The sequence below is a fragment of the Brachyistius frenatus genome, unplaced genomic scaffold, assembly GCF_029030835.1.
Source record: "Brachyistius frenatus isolate BFR_SWC_R1_liver_20210118 unplaced genomic scaffold, ASM2903083v1 Contig_4, whole genome shotgun sequence".
NCBI lineage: Eukaryota > Metazoa > Chordata > Actinopteri > Embiotocidae > Brachyistius > Brachyistius frenatus.
Window position 1 is genome coordinate 8525764 of NW_027210603.1, and position 20075 is coordinate 8545838.

Consider the following 20075-nt stretch of genomic DNA (forward strand, 5'->3'; position numbering starts at 1 on the left):
AACGGAATCCTGTTCCTAAATAGTCCACTTACTTCCCGTCAACTTTTAAATCAAAAGCCAAGATGATCATTTTATATCCATGTGTACATGATTGAAACCGATGTCTAGAATATTTATTACTCCTGAACTTCTGAATCAAAAATATAGAGAAACCACATCCTCGCATCCACATAATCAATAATGCAGCTTTTCTAAATGATTTATGACCCAATACATAATTTATAACAAGTTGAGCTATGACTTAATTATGGAAAGTCAAAGGCCACGTTTTCCTCCAATAATATAGGACATACAGCATCCTCGCACATATTTTCACAATGTAAGTACCTTATAATAGCTAAAATTTCTGAGCGTGCTAAGTAGACTGTAATGTCAAGTTAAACAATTACTCCTAATCTAGCATTTATCAGTATTTACTGTACATACATCTGAATTTCAAAATCAAAGACACTGAGCTGCAGTCGACCTCAAAATATTCTAGCGACCGCTTAATGAGATTAATGTGAGAAACAGAAGAGGCCATGTCCACTACATTAGACACTTAACCAACTGAAACCGCATGTATGATGCACCACCACGTCGCCTTTCTCTGTGCACTTCCAGTCACACTTGCTTTTGATTAGTGTGGAAATATGCAAATGAGTGCTGTTGCATCACGAAGACTGCCTGTCTGGTGGTAATTACAGTGCTGTGTGGGCTGGGTAGTGAGTGGCAGAACAAAATCAAACATACCAGACAGTAATTAGTGTTGAATCACACAAGGTGAGAAAATGTATTACTTCAATAAAAGGCAAGAAAAAAGTGGGAAGGAAACGGGAAGAAAAAACATTTTGAGAACCCCTTTACTGTCTGCGTGGGAAAGGGTCAGTGAATAACATAAAAACAACTTTGGAGAATATCATAATAGCTTATTCCCATAATTATATTTGTTTATTTATATAATAACAGCTGATCTGAACCAGACAATGACTTTTCAGACTTCCACTGAATACTGAGTCATAAGTTACACGAGAATAGGGTGTGGCAGCGTAGCCTATTACTCAACAATTTTTTTGGGTATTAGAAACTACTTCTACAGTATAATCTATGCCACATAGCTACCAAAAGCTAAGGTCATTATTGACCCAACAATTAGCCCATGGTGGTCTCATACACCGTTTAAAATGAATTAAAATTACAGTCAAGATGTAAAGATAGACTTAGCTTCCTCTAAGTATTGTTAATATTATGCGACAAAAAACCCTGAGAGGGGGTGGAAGCGTACTGCTCCTCTCCTGCTGCCTGAGAGGTTAAATACGAGGTTGAGATAAACCAGACCACAAAGGGTTAAAACAGTTTGACAGTTTCCTTTGGTGGCTTTTTAATACATATAAATAGCTTGTTGTTTAAACACCTTGTCAAAGGTTGCTCATTTTTCCTCCTAACATGTGAACTTCAAGAACTGACTTGATGCTAAATATATACCACCCTTCGTCAAGTGCCATTGTAACCAGATACAACAGAATTAATATATTTAAACTGAGGAAATTTTAGTTTTTTTATGAGCCTCTAACTTCAGCGAAACGCCAAATATTACATGAGAACAGACACGATGTAACAGTAAAACATCAATATTTTTGAAAGAGAATAATTTCATAGTTTATGTATTAGTATAAACACATGGACCACCAGTCAGTCATTTATCTAATCAACCAAGACAAAAAAAAAACAAAAGCCACCTGTGCATTTTGTGCATTTGGCCATTGAGGCTACTGACACCTTCTTTATTCCAGCTCATCTCCGGCGGACTGACGATGGCACAAATGGCCATCATACTACCACCGAAAGACCTGTATGGCCTGTGCCACTCTACCATCACATGTAATGTTAATGGGCTTCATAAAAGCCATGACTGCCTTCTGTTCTCCTCCGTAAATTGGCCTCTTTTATACACATACATAATTACAGGTTATAGATATAAAAACGCTATTTCAAGGAATCAAGAACATTGAGTAAACATTTGCAGCTGCTTTTCAACAAATACAATTATTCTCTTATCTTGCTTTGCTCACTGGCTATGTTGTGTTATTTTTGTGTTTCGTTTTAATGCTTGCCATTGCACGACCTTCACACTTGAGGGTTCGCTGTTAGATGAGACGTCTGGTGAGATGAATGAATGAATTATTTGAATTAACTTAAAGCACTGAATGTGAAAATCCAAATGTGGATGCCTTGCTACTGACCTGTAGCCTCTCAATGATGTTTCTGTAGTCTTTTGAGGTGGTAATGCCGGAGTCTCGTCTGGAAGTGTTCTTAGCAGATAGCCTCCAGTTCAGGATGCTCTTCTGCACAACGTTATTGGACTTGACGAACAGGTTGTTCACCTGGCTGTCCAGGTCGACTGGGATGGCAATCGCTCTGCTCTTGGCTAGACAGAGGCCAGAAAGTAGATGTAACAGGTGCCGCAATGCCTTTTTTTTTTTTTTTTTTTTTTAATCCTCAAAGCTTTGAACAGAAATTGGTGGTCGGTGTTAGTCTAATAGCTTACCCACGTCGGAGAGCACTTTGATGCAAGCCTCTACTGAGGCCTTCTGGACAGGGTTAAGCCACTGACAGTGGTAAACCCGAAACACTCCCTGAAGCAGTTGAACAAAAACTGGCTGACGAGTCTACAAGACAGAGACAAATTATTTTGAAAAACATAATACATTTTTTTTTTTTAAAAAGGGTGAAGAAAACAGGAAGACACACACTGTATTGATCAGATGGAGGCAAAAAAAAAAAAAGAAGAAAGAAATGTGAATACATATTCAAGGACCAACAGAGTGACTATTGTGCTCCCTCACTAGGTTGAATTCATAACCCTGTCTGTGGTATACATGGCAATGCGAGGATACTATGACAACTATTGCGAAGGGGTCAACAGCCTCATTAGGCCAACTGTTCATAATCATATGCTTCCCAAGATAACACACCAAACCAGTGTAGCAAAGAGTGTATGACTGATTTCTACCTGACCACAGCCCTACAGTACAATAAATACCTCAGACATCTTTCCAAGAATGGCTGCCTGTTATGAGAAAAAAAAAGTAAAGGTTCTCAGAAAGTGGAAATGCTTATATACAAAGGAAATCAACCATTTCTACTGGAACCAACTTGAAACAAAAAAAGCTTCACAAAACGGGAGCAGGGGATCAAGTGGGCGACTGTATGTGATGGAAAACCACAAAGTTGCTGCACAATACATTTGGAAATCTATGAAGGGTAGTGGTCATGACTTATTGAGAAAGCTGTGGGCGACAAGACACAGCTACAAAACTCTAAGAAACTGAGTGACCACATTGCATCAGTACATCATCTGCACGATGTCCCAGCAAAACCTTGTGCAACACACCCACAGATCTGGGAAGAACAGAGTCTGTGTGCTGACTAAGCTATAAAAATATATAAACCCACACAGTGAATGCATCTTAACATTCAGAGCCTGCTGATAAGGAACACACCCAAAGGTTGGGAACCAAAATTTGGGTTTAGAGTTACCATTACTTACATACATATGACGAGCCATCTATGCAAAGGGAAGAACGTCATAATTTATTGTCCATGTATGCATTTTTTTTAAAGAAATAAACTGGAGGATCAACATGACTTGAGAATTCACAATTACAAGCCTGCTTGGAATATGTATTACAAATGCTAGTCCACATTACCTGCAGGCTTGTGCTCTGGTCTGAGAAAGGAGAGCTGAAGAAACATGTGACAATGCTCATGACTGTCTCCGTCACGTAACGCTCCAGCATGGTATCCGCATGCTTCCTGTCACTGGTGTTGTTGCACACCTAAGCAAGGACAGAATAGATGTTAGCATGACGCAGAGCCACTGGACCGCACTTCCTGCACGTGGGCAACAGGTAACGCATGTTCACTGCATCCTGTGTCGACAAAAATCACCGTAACACGTGACGTAAACAAAGCTTTCTCTACATATCGATCACAGTGTCAAAAGTGTTGCGGCTTACCCTACAAATGTCCACCAGGAAGTTCTCAAACAGCTTCCACATATGGTTGGACGTATAAATCTCCTTCATCTCCACCTCCGTGTCCACGTAACAGTGGTTTAGGAAGTTGATGTAGGCAATTTTAATCTGTTAGGATCCAAACAAATAAAGATAATTAGGATAATCCAGGCATTTTTAGTGCATTTGTGTCCAATCCTGTTCTGGGTCAGTTCAACATTGAAATAGGTTTGATCTTCATAAGTGAAACTACAATATACTGTCATCCAGTACAGAACTCCTACATGGTTTACCAACTTCTTTGTTGTTCTTAATCTCCCCTTTGTGTTCTCGTTTCACTAGACTGTGCCAAGCAGGTACTTCTGATGAATAGAATGATACAACATACTGACACCCGCCTCTCTTTAGAGATAAAAGATACGTGCAGCCTGCACTTTAACTTCATTAAAACGAATTTGTTTCAGTGCACAAGAATTTGGAATACATCTGAATGAAGTGAAAATGAAGACTTTTGATTTATACCTCAGGAATACAGTCTTCATGGGTGACGACCCGTACAATATCATCCAGCGGTAACAGGGAGTTGCACTTGATCTCAGTGTAAACGTTCTTGCCCTCAGTGCAGACAGCCAGCAGTTCAACCAGGTGGATGTGGTACATCAGGGGGCTGTTTTCGTCCATGCGATCCCGCTCTGAACGCATCATCTGGACTAAAGTCTGGAAAGACGCACGATCGTTGTAGAAGACCAGGACATCCTCACCCGAGTTGACCAGCTGTGTCGGAGAGAGTAGAGAGTGAAGTGTAACATCTTGTAAATATAGTATAACTGTCACCGTAAAACCTTATATTGCAAATAGTATCACCACTATCTTCACTGATATTGTGAAAACCTATCTTACTGCTTTGGTTGGAATCAACAAAATAAATCTCATGGAACAGACCTCGGCCATGACAATGTCCTGACACTTCTTGATGAACTTGTTCTCAGCCTTGACGATGGTCTGCAGGAACTTGAGATATTGGACGTGCCGACCATGTGTCTCAGTACAGTGGACAAAGTGCTGAACTACACGCTCGTTGATCTCACTGCACAGCTGGAAGTTGTTCATGAAGATGTGCTGCATGGTAACGGCCTCTAGGATCTGAGAGAGTGGAAAAGAAAGAGAGACTCATTTTCCCGCAGTGTATCAAAACTCAGTACCTATGAGTAGGCATTATGAGATGCCTGTGATACTCACCCCTGGGTTAAGGAATAAGTTGATATGTTTGTGAAGAAGAGTCTGGTTCTGCTGGTTTCCTGCACAGAAGTTCTGCAGGAACTCGTGAGCCAGTTTCATGATCTCCTGCATTCGAACATCCTCACCCTGGTGCAGATAACACGGACTTTCTTTTTATTTACATTACATTAATGGGAAACTGCAAGTGAGCAGAAGCCTTAAAGCTTCCTTATTATTCTGCATGCAGTGCAATATTTAGATTGAGTGTTGCACCTTCTCATAGGGAATCTGCAGGAGTTCTAGCACCACACTGTGAGCTCCCATGTTCCTCAGCAGCCTCTGTTGCTGTTTCTTGCTCTTCTTCCCTGAGCTTCCCTCCTGAACACACAGCTTACTGAGGCGCAGCAGGATCTGAACAAACACAAGAGCAGGACTTAAAATCACAAGCAATAAGCCACAAATATTCAAATATATATTAACATACAAACAAGTATACCTCTTTTACAACTCTGTAGTTGTAGGTGCTGGTGCTTTCTGATTTCTTCTTGTCTGAACCAGGTGAATCCCCCTATAAAACAAGGAGGAATAATAAGTCCTTGCAATAATATGCCCCTTTAAATTGAATCTATTTGAATCTCATATTATGTACCTTCTTTTTGTTGTCAGATTCTGATGGTCCATCTCCATCCATCCCATCTTCTCCTTGTCTCTTGTAAACCCACAGTTCAGACTTCTCTACTATAGACCGCAGCTGGTCCAGATCTGACTTGATCTGCTTGTAGTTATCTACATCCTGACTGGTCACCAGAAGCTGGACCTAAATCAGGTGAAAAATGCAGGTTTACATAAACTTCAACTTAATTTCCAGGTATTTAGTGCATAGTGTTGCAGTATAATGTGTATAAAGCTATGAGTATCATCTTAGATGAGTGCATGGTTAGATATTCAAATAAAGGGTCATGTGTGGTATGACTTACTTGTTTGAAGGCCATGAGGACCTCCTGCCTCTGGCTGAAGTGTCTGAAGAGCAGGTGAAGCGCTCCAGACACGAGGGGTGGGTAGTCATGCATGGTCAGGTGCAGCAGGACCCTTAAGAAAGTGCGACCACCGTGGTCATCCAGGTCTAGTGGAGTGTTCTCCTCACTAAACAAAAATCACAAAATCTTTACCTTAGTTTACTTAATTACGATGGCAACGTGCTTTGAGTTATTAACAGCCACAAATACTAGAAACCTATGGATTACCTTCCTCCAAAGATCCCCTCTGCCTGTTCTTCAATGTTCTCAAAGTCAAAATTCCCTACAATTAGTTAAAATAAGTCAGTTTTATTATGTATATGGGACATAACTGTAAATAATACATTTCACATTATCAGAAATCAAATGATTTCCTACCTGGCATCTGACCTGGAAGATTATTGGTTCCATTCTGACTGGCATTGGTTTCTCCTTGTTGGTTGTTCTCATCAAACTCCCGTTTGAAAATACAGAGCAGGCAGGATATCCTGTAGTCTAGCCGTACGTTCAAAATGAACTAAAGGAAAAGAGAAAATGTTACAGCATGGACTGAGGCTTTGGCTTCAAGGGGGAATCAGTTTCCTTGATGTGCTACCTGCAGTATCTCAATGATCTTGAGCTTCGTGTCCATGACCATAATGTCTTCCCTCTCCGGTTCAGTCTGAGTTTTAGCCACATCTCCCTCAGGCTGATGAGTTGGCGTGGTGGGCAGCAGGCCGCCTCCTCGCAGCACCACCTGGGTCATCAGCTCCCCAACTCCATGGATGGACTTCATCACATTACTGCCAGCTGCAGTACATGCAGAGACAGGTCGATATTCAAATCAACAGCAGTGAGGAATAAGTGTATGAAACGAACGTACTTGCTTTTACTCATTTAAAGAAGTGAACACTTTGTAAGATGATTAACAAGTATCTTTAAGAATGTATTTTTTATGTATTTTACTGACTCAAATATACTTTGCAACACACGAGTAGTTACTAATATATCAATAGTATCTCAGTGTCATGCATTTGGCTTTTTAATATAGTTCTATAGACATGTAATTGTGATTGTGCTTTTGTTTAAATTACTTGCAGGTATTGTATGTGTACATATTTGAGAAAATTAGAAATTAATAAGTGTTTAACTGAATACATATTGATGCACGGTAAAGCAAGTTAAGCGGAAGAGACAGAATTTTTACCTTTGGTTTCCTCTCCCTTCTCAATCTTGTTGATGGGGTAAATGGTGCTGACATGAACACAGTCTAAAATGTTCAATAAAATCTTTGTCAGTCGAAGCAGGTCACTGAAGTTGTAGAAACCAAAGTATATAAGGTTCCTTGCCAGGTTCACGACCTACAAAAAGAAACATCCAACTTACAATTCACAGTTTAAAGACTCCAATGTGAGCTCTCATTTGCTCGTACCATGCACAAAGAAGCATTACCTCAAAGGTAAGCTTGTTTTTCTCCTTGTCAGAGAAGGGAATATTCTGCGACACCACCTCTCTCAGGTAATTCTCCACAAAATCCATCGTGAGGCAGAACCGCTCTTTGATCTCATCTCGGGTTGTTTCATCGTTGTCATAGCTTGATAAATAGAGCAAAACAAGGTCTGAGATATGCTGTGGCATCTTTGGAATGCAAATAACTTTAAAGTGTTCAAAAAAGGAGCTCACTCATCAATAGCGATTTTAGAGGGAATCTCAGACCACAGACGAGCATATTTGACGGGTGTGACCTGCTCCTGAGGGTCACGGTCCACGTGCATGTGCAGCATTAGACGGCAGAAAGACGCTCGCAAGTCAAAGGGCAGGTCCTCATCAGACATAGAGCGCAGGATCAAATCCACGTCCAGCTGACCAGAGATCTTGTTGATGGCCAGGTACTGACGGTCCAGACACATTCGGGCAAAGAGATTCAGCTGGCACCTGGGAGGAAATATGTGAGTAAATTGTTATTCATTCCCATTGTTCAAAACTACACTATACTCATATTCATGAGCCTTGAATTTTACGTTGTACTTCACAGTGATGTTTTCAGAAAATGTTCATGTGATTAGGCATTCAAAAATAAAGGCAGAAGTGTAGCGTAGAACTTTAAATTCCAAATTGATTATGGACTATTTGAGCATGACACATGGCTATTAGGGGTTTTATTGTACTTTATTAATTTGCAGAATTAATGAAGTCATTCTAATGTGATCTTACAACAGTGTATATGTATATATGTTTTAACTTGTATAAACAAAGACATTTCACCTGTAGTAGCTGACCACCTCTTGGTCCTCCTTCTGGCCCTCCTTTGCATCTTGGGCCAATTCCCGGACGCTCTTACTCCGGATCTCCTTACAGTTGTCTTTCCAGAACAGCCATACCTCCTCTTCATCTTCTGCCTCCATCGGGCTCTCCCCATTTGTCGTCACCTCAACTTCAAACCTCGACAGGACCAATCTGGTGAACAACACGTTTTTTAGTTTTTTTTCCAAGTGCTCATGTCAGTTTAGCAAATGCTAATAATTGACTAAAATAATGAGCTCACTTAGTTTCAATGAGGATGTCAGCATTGCTAGAGTCCAGCACTGCATTGCAGATGAGCTCCTGCGTCACGGGGATTGACTTGCTCATGGACACACAGAGATCTGACAGGTAGTCCAGAAACCTGGGCACAGGTAATAATGCATGAGATATTTTTCAAAGGCACTGGGGGATAAAGGTTAAGAGATATGCATATCAATTTCGAATTATACACAGTCCTACGTCAGGAAGTCAAATGAGTGTATTGAAATACTAATGGTGACTCTCTCTGTCTCAGCCCAAACTGTGAAGGCCTCCTGTATTCTGGATGAGCCTGACACATGTGTCATTAACAGCACTTGGCATGACTTAAACACAAGTACACACTCAGCAAATTACCAGCAGTGCCAAGGTCATGCACAAGCAGTTCCACTCATACGGCACACATTTGACTACATTTACATAGATTATCATTCCTGTGGAGCTGTTACACAAACAAATCTGACCCAAACTGGCCACAGCGGCTTTTTCTAAGCCAGTACAATGGTAGCAGCCTGTCTCGCCCCATAAGCCTCACCTCGGCTCCCGGTTCTTCCTCACGAGAGTGACAAATGTGTCTATCTCTGCAGCAGTGATATGTTTCTCCAGCAGCTTCCGGTTGTTGTGGAGCAGAGCTGTTATTGTGTCTTCTGCCAACACATCATACCCAATCTGCTTTTGCATGAAGCGAAATTGTTTGGCTATGTATTCCTGTAACAAGGGTAAAAGGTGGTGGGATAATTGCTGCAGAGAAAATGCAAGCAGTATCAGAGTTCAGAGTGGAGTTGTAGTGTGCAACCTACTTGGTTCTTCCTGTAATCCTGCTGGGAATGACGCAGCACTCTGTAGCAAAGCCTGCAAATATGTCTAAACGGTGCGTGGCGCTGGTCTCCGAGCTCCTCCAGCCGCAGCATGGGACCATCCCCGCTGTCTGTGAAAGGGGCTTGGAGAAGTTTGAAAATCTGCAAAGGTAACAGGCAATTTTAATCCAACGAAAAATGTGGCTCCACAAAAATGTAAACCAGTGCAGAAAATGTCACAAAGGATTATGGCCGACCTGTTTGAGGATATTTTGCTCTCTCATGAGTTTCTGTCTTTCTCTGTTGGGTTTGTTAACCATGATCTCCAAAACATCCTGCCCGCTGTTGGGGATGTCCACCACAAAGAAAACTAGATCTTCCAGGAGCTTGGTCACAAACCTGGAGATTGTACAAGCGAGAAGAAATAAAAACACATGCAGTACAACTCAGTAACAACGTCTGGGGACTTGAAATCAGAATTTGTTTAAGACATTAAGTGAGTATTTCAGGGAAATGTATTTATGTAATAAATATTTACAAATAAATACATAGTATCAGCATATATAGTATATACATAAAACCTAATAATGTAAATAATCCCTACCTTCTTTCATTCTGAGTAATGGTACCCTTTTCCAGCTTGCCAGCAATGGACGCCAACACTTTACTTGCATCATTAGCAAAGTCTAAATCGCGCACTTCTGCTGGCGGCACTGGAACAATAGCAAAAGCTTCCTTGTCTTCTTTTACTGCTGATGTTCCAATCTGAAAAAAAAAAAAAAAAATCTCTTGATTTTTGTGTAACTGCTCAGAAAGCCGTTTTACACACGTTGACCAACCGATCAGTTACTCACCCTTAACATGACAGGTTTCTCCTCCTCTTTGTCAATGGGGTTGTTGGTGCTATGAACCCAGGTGTTGGTGCACAAGTGTCTTAGCCTGACATAGGAGCTCCTAAAAATAACAGGGAATTGAGATGATGAAGTAAAATGCAAATAATAGAAACTGCATGTTAAACTGACAAAGGACATGGTGCCATAGTGCTTCACAAATCTGACCAGTTATGGAGGAGTTAAATTGCTTTATCCTTGTATGACCCTGAATGGCCATAAACAGCAATAAAGCCTGAAGAAAATTGTGTTTTTAGAAGTGAAAATGCTTTTGACTAGTTCTATTTTTTTTTTTTGGACATGTATTGCTTAAGATGGCCATGAATTTACATATCCTTTTTGATATTTTAAACAACATTCAATATCTCATCATTTATTTTATTTTTTTTTTTTTTTTTGGGGGGGGGGGGTAATTTATACATTTGTTGTGGAACCACTCCGAAGATAAACTTAAGGAGGCTTTACAAACTAATCAAGACAGTCATCTCCACTGTTGGCTTGACACTCAAAACTTTAGCCACAACATACGCTTTCCACTGAAGCCACTCCCAGGCCAAGTTATAAACCACAACATATTTCACAATCTGAAGGGCTGAAGATCATAAATAACACCCCTGTGAAGCAGTGCCAACAAAAGCGGAAGAATATAAGCATTGCACAGATAAACATTTATTGCGCATTGTACTGTAATAAAGGTGCGCACCTAGTAAATTACTGTATATTACTACATGTTTTTTTTTTCAATTGATGTTACTAAAAGTAACAAGCTGCCTGGGTAGAAAACTGGCTGCTTCCCATGCCTAACTCAGGCGTGTGAGTGGCATGATTACAGATTAGTGACCTGTACAGTATCATCTCTCCTCCGTTAAGCACTAAACCTTTACACATAGTAACGACAGCCAGCATTCTCAAAGCATCCCGTCTGCTCCACGTGTGCATGTGAGCAAGCACGTGTGTGTCTGTGTGTGTGTGCGTGCAGTTTGTCAGGCCGTCAGCACGGACAGCAGACGCAGCCATATTCTTGGCAGGTATTACGCAACCGCCCACTGAAGCTAACAGGCTTACCTTTGTGTACCGGTTCTCCCAGGTATTAATCAGTCCCCTGGCTAAAGGTTAAGGGACAGGGTTATTTCAGGTTGGATCGGGAGGTGCTAGCGGTAGTAGCCTGCACCGTGCAAACATGCACCTGACGACGTGACACAATGGAGGCTTTGCTACAACGTGTGGAGGCCCTATTCTTATCTGATGCGCTGTGACAAAGACAATTACGCTGCTGAAATTTTAGAACTACACCTTCTGTATCACACAACACTGTCAACAAGAATCGAGGAACCAAATACAGGCTCAATCGAATCATGACAAAGACTCTGCTTATTCACAAGTACATGGAATATGATATTGTGACTGAAACTGCAGAGGTTTTAACAGATTTTTTTTTTTTTTAAATAATCAAATTATGGATTTGATATAGCTCATTTCCCTTTGCCAGATAATGTGTTTGTGAGTGAAGGCAGTGTTTACACAACATCAGGTTTGTGGTTTTACCTCAGAAACACAACAAAGATCTTACATGGCATTTTGAAACTGAAAGTTATTCCCCTCCTGTGTACACTGTCAATGACTGACTGGTTGTCATACTGGGACTTTCCCAGCTCTACATGGCAAGTATCATATGATGTGAAGACGACCAGTGTAAACACAAGCATGCACACACGCACGCACACACACGCATGCACGCACGCACGCACACACACACACACACACACACACACACACACACACCTCAACGGTAAAACAAAGTTTTAACACTAAAATTTTCCTTTCAAGTTAAGGGGACCTGCCTGAATGTTCTCACAATGCAAAAATGTCCTCACAACGGTACTTTTGAACAGAGTAGTCCAATAATAGAAATACATGCCCCCCCCCCACACACACACACACACACACACACAGTTGTCATTGATTTCTTCCTAACAGTGTCTTCTCTTGCAATTTGTGATTCAACCAAAAGCCAAAGACTGGGCAACAATCTTTGTTTTGAATGACCAGTCAAACCGTGACGAGAACAAACAGGTGGTCACACAAACAAAATAGACCACACAAACGAAAACTGCTCCTTGTCCATAGCTGCAAAACCAAACGTGCGCATTACCTTAGAAACTCCCTTACTACAGATGCTGCAAATTCCCCTTCATACACATGAGTCAAATGTTTACTTCTGTCACTGTCTGAATGTCATAGTCTTGACATCATTGTGGTTTTTGATTAGACAATGTGACGTCTTAGTAAATATTTCCCCCGCACTTTGCAACATTTCCGGCGTTATTGTTTCCTCTTGAGGGGTCTTTAACATCACCTGTCAGATTGTTTTATTCACTTCTTCGCTGTCTTGAGCCTGTTAGTACAACAATGTTGTGGCTTCATAATATCTTATTCTGACTTTGTGCAGTTGCAGGTAGAGGAAAGCACTTTTTTTTTTTATGTTTGTATAAATATTTTGTGATGTCTGAATATTGGGTGAATTTTTTAGTAAATTCAGGAGCTCCAGAGAAGGTATTCCTGGTATGCATGCGTGTGCTTGAGATTATACCTGGGCACCATGGAGTCCCCGCCTCTCAGAGTAGTAGGGTCCAGTTCAAAGATGGAGGAGATATCCATGCCGTCAGGAACAGGCACCAGAGAGTACATGATTTTCTCCTGTGGGGCCCGCAGGCGGCCTCTTAAAGCTTCGTTATCTGCATCCAGCTAGAGGGTGAAAATATGCAGTGAGCGAGAGCTGGCTAGAAACTGCAGTGAGAAACAGAAAAATTCGTAAAAAACACTGATAAGATATATAATTCCACCACAATGCGGCACAGATGTGTGATTTCACAAAGAAGTGAGAACTAATTCCTGATGGAAGTTGTGCAAATCTGCTTCAGTGATCACTACAGATTGTTGGGCCATGTTGGCACATGTTATGATCTACAAGTATAGAACATGCAACATCCCTGGTGAAAGCCATTAACAACAACACTGCCACCTAATGGTAATTTCCTTACAGACATGCATCAACTGAGATGACGGCATGGTGACACTCTGTGGTAGTAATCTAGCGCTACTGAAATTAAGGAACACACAAACTGGATTAAAGGATTTGTTGATCATTAAGGCCAAAAGAGAGACTGGAAAACAAAACAGCAAAGACTGCGCAATCCATGACATGACAAAGACACATTTTTGAGGTACATTGCTGCAGCCAAGTAAAGATTATATGACAGTACCTGGAAATTAAAGGGTGTAAAGTCCACCACCTAGAGCAGGAAGCAAAGATCCAGCACAGGTTTTAACAGATAAGATCGAGAATAGTGGGGAAACCAGCATGACGTTGTGGGCACTCAGAGAGCGAGAGATCAGGCTTACTCACCGAGGACCGCTGTTCAGCACTCTCCTCCTCAAAATCTGCATTCACCTGAGAAACAAATGTCAAACATCCTCTTCAGTATCATTCATTACATATTGTGGTTCCTGCACTGTGCATCAAACATCTCTGTATGTCTATACCACATTGCTCTACACTGACCATGTCAAGAGCACTTGATTTAAATGATTTAAATTGCAATGATATATATGCAATGTTTGTAGTCTCTCTATTTGTTGTTTGTTCTTCCAACTGTTGCTCATGTGGTAATTGTTAAATTGTTGGGTTCCCCTCTATAATGTTGTGGGGTTCTTTTGTAAAGGGCCTTACTATGTTAAGTGCCCTGAGATGACTGAAGATATGATCTGATGCTGTATAAATAAAATTGAATTGAACTGAGAAGGTAAAGAAGTTGAGACACACCTCACCCATCTCGGCAGCCAAATACCACCCTGTGGCCAAATGTTTAAACCTGAACAGGCTGTTCCAGTAGCCTGCACCTCCCCTGCATGGGTCATGGTGGACCACCTGGTAATGGCAAAAAGACATGGACAGAAATGACAAAATATCATCATCTGTAATGTGAAGCAATGTAAACAACATTATGTTTCAAGGTTGGAGCGCTGCACTTTTAAAGGCATTTGGCTTTTTGTAATCGACTTGTTAAAGAACAATGAATGAGTAACACAAAAAACAGAATCAGTGTTTATCTTCAGAACACATTGTTCTAACCTCCACTTCCCACAGTGCTTTGCTGCTGGTGGCAGAAGTTGCAGACTGCCGACCAGTTGTTCTCAGAAAAACATGCTGCTTCTTCCTGTGGTCATCACAAGTGAGAAACTTCTCCTGCTCTGCGTGGAATAACCGCACAACATCACCCTGCAGTTACAAACAAACACAAACATACATGCATGAACAATGAGTTGCAGTTACACATGACAATATTTGATTTGCTTGATGTTAATTGTATTGGTTATCTCAAATACCATGTTTTCAGTGTTTTAGTTTGTATTATGTTCTAATGTGCCTTATTTGTAGCCAGTTAATGAATTTGTATGTAAATATCTGTGAACATTGTTTACTGTAATACAAAAGTGTGATGGTACCTACCCCTTTAAGTATTGTTTCCTTGTTGTCGCTCCATTTCATAAACAGAACAACTTTCCAACTTGTGTTGCAATTCACAGAATTAACCTGAAGGACAGAGAAGTCTGTGAATACCTTATAGGGCATGTACTTTTATCTTGGATTTTAATGTCCTCTCAGCAATGTGTTTCATATTCCACTTTAATGAATATTAATTCATTTAAGAGATCGTATGTACCTCATTGCACCCTGGGTTGTCAACTAGCTGGTGGCTGCTGGCATGTAGAGGCTGTCCAGCATTCACAGGGTTAAGGACGACTTTATCTCCAATTACAACCTGAAGGAGCAACATGAAATGGAACATTCAAATGTGCATTTGTTTTCACCATTTTTCAGAAAAAAGAAGAGATAGATTCCCCGTCCTCAAAGGGGGGGATCCCTGTAAGTATGAAAGATCTGGTTACAGTGGATGATGCCAGCATCTAGGTGAGCACTAGGTGGCGGTGTAGACCACGTTGTGGGTAAAAGGACTGGACCAGACAGAGCATCTGTATGCGATCCTATATTAAGCTTGAGCCTTGACAGAAGTTTAAGAACAGTCTCTCAACAAGTTTATTAATAGATATTCATGTTTATCTGAAACAATGGAAACTAATTGCCATTGTAAGTACTGTAATTATTCCATCTGACAAGTAGTGGACATCCGTTCCTCAATCACTACACAGCTCACAGCTTCTCCTGTCATTGCCGCTGACAAAGACACTGGTGTCCGATTTAATCTACAAGCTTTGCACTGGGGCTTGTTCCTACATAGGTAGGACAGATCAAATGCCGAGGACAGATTTCCCCAAAGGGATTAATGAGGTGAAAATTTAATTGGCCAATTAGCCAGCTTAACTTTATCAGCTTCCATCAGCTACCAGTAAAAACTGCAGCAGGAGCAGCAGACATGGTGTCCATGCGGTGTGTTCTGTATACAATGCCGTATCTTACTTCCCCCAAAAAATACTCCAACAATTCCGCATTGCACTTCAACAATGCTCTTGAAGTCACAATAGAAAAAAAAAAAAAAAAAAAAAAAAATCAAAAATCGAATCAAGTATTCTGCTTCTGTTTCTTTTCAGAACCTAGCAGCTACGTACAATGCCCTTGATACAACTGGACAACTGACAGTTCAGTCAGAGATTCAGCAGTGTTGTGCCGAGAGCAGTTAATGTAACCTCGAGCCACTGTAGCCTCGAGCAGAAGTGAGGAGTAGGCAACAAGTACGTTTTGGTAATAAAGATTTTTCTCTTTTTCAACTTGTAGACTTGTGACACTGACTGCAGTTACGTCACTTGAGTCAACGCATCGGAGGTCATGTAGCTCCCTCCAGACCCACCAACAGCTTGAAACAACTTTTCATATGCTGTACTTCAAAAGACCTTTAAACAGATGTTGAGGCCTAAAATCAGTGGATCTTCCCATCAATTATCTTAAAACTAATTAAATTGTATTATTATATGATCTATCATTATTCAACGCAATGTATCAAATAAACCCACTAGTTGACCCAATCCCTTAGCTGCCCGACATTATCTATTTATGCAACTGAGCTGGTAAAATGCAGGTGAACTATGATGGTGCAAACACACCATTGGGAGCTTTCAATAAATATAAATGTTGACCAGGTAATAAAACAACATTGAAACATGAGCATGTGAAAATGCGCCTTTCTGCTGTCTGTCCCAAACAAACGGCTGAGTTTTTGTTGACACTGGGAATGCGCTGTGTCTCATCGAGCCACAACAGATATCTTAAAAAGACATATATCCATCAGTTTATCAGCAGTTCCTCATGCTTGGTGAGCTGCGCATTACAGAGTAAAAAGGCAGGAGCCTGAAGTGATGCTCAGATTTCACTATCGGCTCTCTCGCTTAAATGAGTTAATTTTGTCTTATAACAACCAGCAACATGCGAGTCCGGGAACTTCTGTTTTCAAACCCCTTGAAAAGTCTAAAAATATATCCTTAATTTGTCCTTTTGAGCATAATTAACTTCAATCCCACGCCCTGCTCTACCCACACTGTCTCCCAGGGATCTCAGCTTGTAGAAAGGCTGGATGTAAAACCAGGATCCCTCGTTTCCTGCCGAGTCCAGAGTCACCCTCATGGCATTCTTCTCCAACAGCGCAGGTAGGCGCTTGTTCACCGTTAGGTATTTATTGCTTTTCAAGTGCAGCAACTGTCGGGAAAAACAAGACACACAGGTACAATACATGGTTACAGGCCACACAGTTGCTATCAATGAGATCAGTCATGCAAGAATTACACAGTTTGGAACAAAGATAGAAAGACTGTCACAAAAGGACCCAAGGGAGCACTTCACTGAAAATATGCATCTCTAGAACTGTCTGGTGTTTTTGTGTCTTCCCCAGTTTAATCAAGTATATGATATCGCCAGTCCAAAAATGTAGCTGGTGACCTCTGTTGCAGCATAGGATCCCCCAACTTACAGTTCACAGTTAACCCTGCACTGCCCACCATAATCTATTACCACTTGAAACATAAAGGCATGTGAATATATTTGAGGCCCACAACAGACTTAATTAAATGCTCAGCTCAGTCCTACGGAGTGATGCAAAATGGTGCTGAGACAGCATAACGGAGTTGACATTTTCATAAATCTATGTTCAAACTGATTTCCTAAGGCAAACCCGGAACCAATCAGTGCTCACCTTGTTCCTGGAATGACAGATCATTGCAACTAGGACATCCTACTCTGTATATACTGTCTCCCTTGTGCATGCCATAGAGGGAATGCGTTGCTATTCTTGGTTTCAGATTATCTGTTTCCTGGGTGCAAAGCATTCCTTTGCAATGAGCAAAGCAAGATAAGACCTTACAGTGGGCAGCTTTATAGCACATCTTTGTGCTGTAGGTATTCAAAACTCCTCCCTGAATTGAACAGAATTATGGTGTCATATACCGTGCTAAATATTGCTGCAGGTCTATTAAGCAAAGCACCTTATCTCATAGGTCCCTGAACGCACCTGAATGACATTTCCATACTGGATGACTGTTCCCAGCAGCTTGCGGTTTTCAGACTCATTCTGCTTCTTCTCAAGGTCAGCAGCATGCTAAAACACAGAGCAGGAGACAAAGATGGAAACACGCACTCTGTCTGAACTGAAATTTTTCAAATGATCAACAAAACAGGACAGAAATTAAGATTTCTGGAGATAATGACGTGCGTCTTACGTGAAGTTTAGTGAGTAGAACTGTGTCAGTCGTACTGTTGCCTCCAGGTTTGGCTGCTTTCCAGAACTGTTTCTGTGCTGAGTATCTGTTCATAGGGCACAGTTTGAAAAGGCAGTCTGGGGGGAAAAAAAAACAAGAAAAGGGAAAAAGTCAAATGTCCTCATTTAGCATTAAGGCGAGTCTCCACACATACCTAGCAGCTTGACCACAGCAAGCAGCAGAATGTTTCCAAACAAAGCAACGTTTTGGGAGAAAATGAAACCATGTGAACAGTTTTGCACAAGCAATTGCAGGGTACTCCGTTGATCCCCAGCATGAAAAATGTGAGTGTGTAACTGTGAGGCTACATAGAGTGTAAATTTAAGCATTTGAGATTCAGTACGACAAATTTGGGTTAAATTTGTAAAACAAGAGAAGATCAGTCTGCATTACTCTGACCTCATACACTCCTGAACTTGTTTTAAAATACTAAAATGTCTCAGCCAGGACCCTCCTCATCTGAGTTTGTTGAAGATCTACAGCAGGCTATTGTATTAATGTTACAGCAGGAATGATAAAAACGTTGCCCCACTGGCAGCAAGTGTTACAGATAAACGTCCCGTCCTGGCAACAACTCACCAGATTTCAATGAAATATTCATGTTCTGCAGAGGATGATGCCTTGTTTACATTGTCTCCTGATCAGTTATTAAACAAGCTACTATTAATCACAAAACATATTTAAAACCTGATCAATGGAAGAATGACAGAATATCAAATAAAACCACTGTGGATTAACAAAGACAGCAGCTGAGCCTGCTAATAAGCATCGTTAATACTTTCAGACAAACCATTCAGTCAGTAAACACTTTGTGACAAAACATCATCACATACATTAAACTTTAATAACAAAAGTCTGGTTGACTTGCTCTGTCCACCAATATTACAGCTGAAGACAGTTGCTGGAGGTGATACTAAGGACAACACTCTATAATATGAAAATGTGTAAAGTTCATTAATTCACTTTAATAATCTATCAGCTATCTGTCAACTGTGTTAATTATCTGTAAAGATAAATGCTTTGGGTTAAAAACCCATTTTATGTGATCGACTTACAGAGAGCGAGCTAATGCTAATGGTTGTTCACGTTACCATTACTTCAGACTAAATAGTCAATCTCTCAAAAACAGAAACACGCCCTGTTTTTTTTTTTTACTTTAATCTGGTCAGATTGAGTCACATACTAGAAACAGACACTCCATCCTCTATAGTATATTTACCGCACTGTATATGTGAACTGGTACAGGAGACCTGAGGAGCTGTAACTGTGGTAAAAAATAGCCACTGGCAGCCTCTGTTGGAAATGCGGCCAATGAAAGACAGTCCAGGGATTATCCATCATGGAGCATGAGTGGAAGGAGGAAGACAGGAAGGGAGGAGGTCAAGGACCAATGAAGAAAATGGGGCACTGGGAGAACATCTGTGAGCAAATAAGGTTATGGAGAAAAGAAAAATATAATCTGGGAGGAGTTTGAATTCCATGGGCAGGTGGTAGGTTTAGAGCATAAAAATGCTAAATGATGGGAGAAGTAATGTAGGTTGATTAAGGGATTTCCTAAATCGTTTTTCCACTGCTCCAACAATGAAAGAGGCAAAAAAAAAAAACGGACAGAGAAGTAAAATAGTAACACGATAAAGTCACCAATAAGAAATAAACTTGAGGCAGATTTTTTTTTTTTTAATTCAATATCACTACGCTCACTTATTTTTCCAATGGCTAATTAATGTGTTTTAACTTTGTAGTTGAAGTGCTAAATTAACTTTCTGAGTAATCCTGCGTTCAAACGGGGTCGTATGTACCGTGTACACGAGGAGTCCACGAGAACGGCCCCTCGTGTGGTATTGACGCCTGAGG

The 20075-nt window shown here is 40.8% G+C and overlaps 1 protein-coding gene across 10 annotated transcripts in view; it reads right to left on the reverse strand.

Annotated features, from left to right (window-relative positions):
* itpr1b (inositol 1,4,5-trisphosphate receptor, type 1b) overlaps positions 1–20075 on the reverse strand; it is an 81997-nt gene that overhangs the window by 48199 nt on the left and 13723 nt on the right. For 5 of the 10 annotated variants that reach the window (XM_069714320.1, XM_069714278.1, XM_069714287.1 and 2 more), the window contains exons 4-38: positions 18183–18298; positions 17975–18061; positions 17008–17166; positions 15182–15280; positions 14968–15051; positions 14590–14736; positions 14281–14385; positions 13864–13908; positions 13721–13750; positions 13048–13202; positions 10422–10521; positions 10172–10332; positions 9825–9966; positions 9571–9729; positions 9306–9478; positions 8754–8873; positions 8474–8665; positions 7892–8143; positions 7661–7802; positions 7416–7569; positions 6825–7018; positions 6608–6746; positions 6458–6512; positions 6191–6356; positions 5863–6030; positions 5710–5781; positions 5487–5624; positions 5235–5360; positions 4938–5138; positions 4518–4769; positions 3999–4124; positions 3690–3818; positions 3530–3547; positions 2528–2648; positions 2223–2407 (exon numbers count right to left, since the gene is read on the reverse strand). In XM_069714320.1, the coding sequence (XP_069570421.1) occupies positions 2223–2407; positions 2528–2648; positions 3530–3547; positions 3690–3818; positions 3999–4124; positions 4518–4769; positions 4938–5138; positions 5235–5360; positions 5487–5624; positions 5710–5781; positions 5863–6030; positions 6191–6356; positions 6458–6512; positions 6608–6746; positions 6825–7018; positions 7416–7569; positions 7661–7802; positions 7892–8143; positions 8474–8665; positions 8754–8873; positions 9306–9478; positions 9571–9729; positions 9825–9966; positions 10172–10332; positions 10422–10521; positions 13048–13202; positions 13721–13750; positions 13864–13908; positions 14281–14385; positions 14590–14736; positions 14968–15051; positions 15182–15280; positions 17008–17166; positions 17975–18061; positions 18183–18298 (4712 nt within the window). The remainder of the gene's footprint in view (positions 1–2222; positions 2408–2527; positions 2649–3529; positions 3548–3689; positions 3819–3998; positions 4125–4517; positions 4770–4937; positions 5139–5234; positions 5361–5486; positions 5625–5709; positions 5782–5862; positions 6031–6190; positions 6357–6457; positions 6513–6607; positions 6747–6824; positions 7019–7415; positions 7570–7660; positions 7803–7891; positions 8144–8473; positions 8666–8753; positions 8874–9305; positions 9479–9570; positions 9730–9824; positions 9967–10171; positions 10333–10421; positions 10522–13047; positions 13203–13720; positions 13751–13863; positions 13909–14280; positions 14386–14589; positions 14737–14967; positions 15052–15181; positions 15281–17007; positions 17167–17974; positions 18062–18182; positions 18299–20075) is intronic. The other 5 variants (XM_069714310.1, XM_069714259.1, XM_069714328.1 and 2 more) reach the window with 3 other exon arrangements.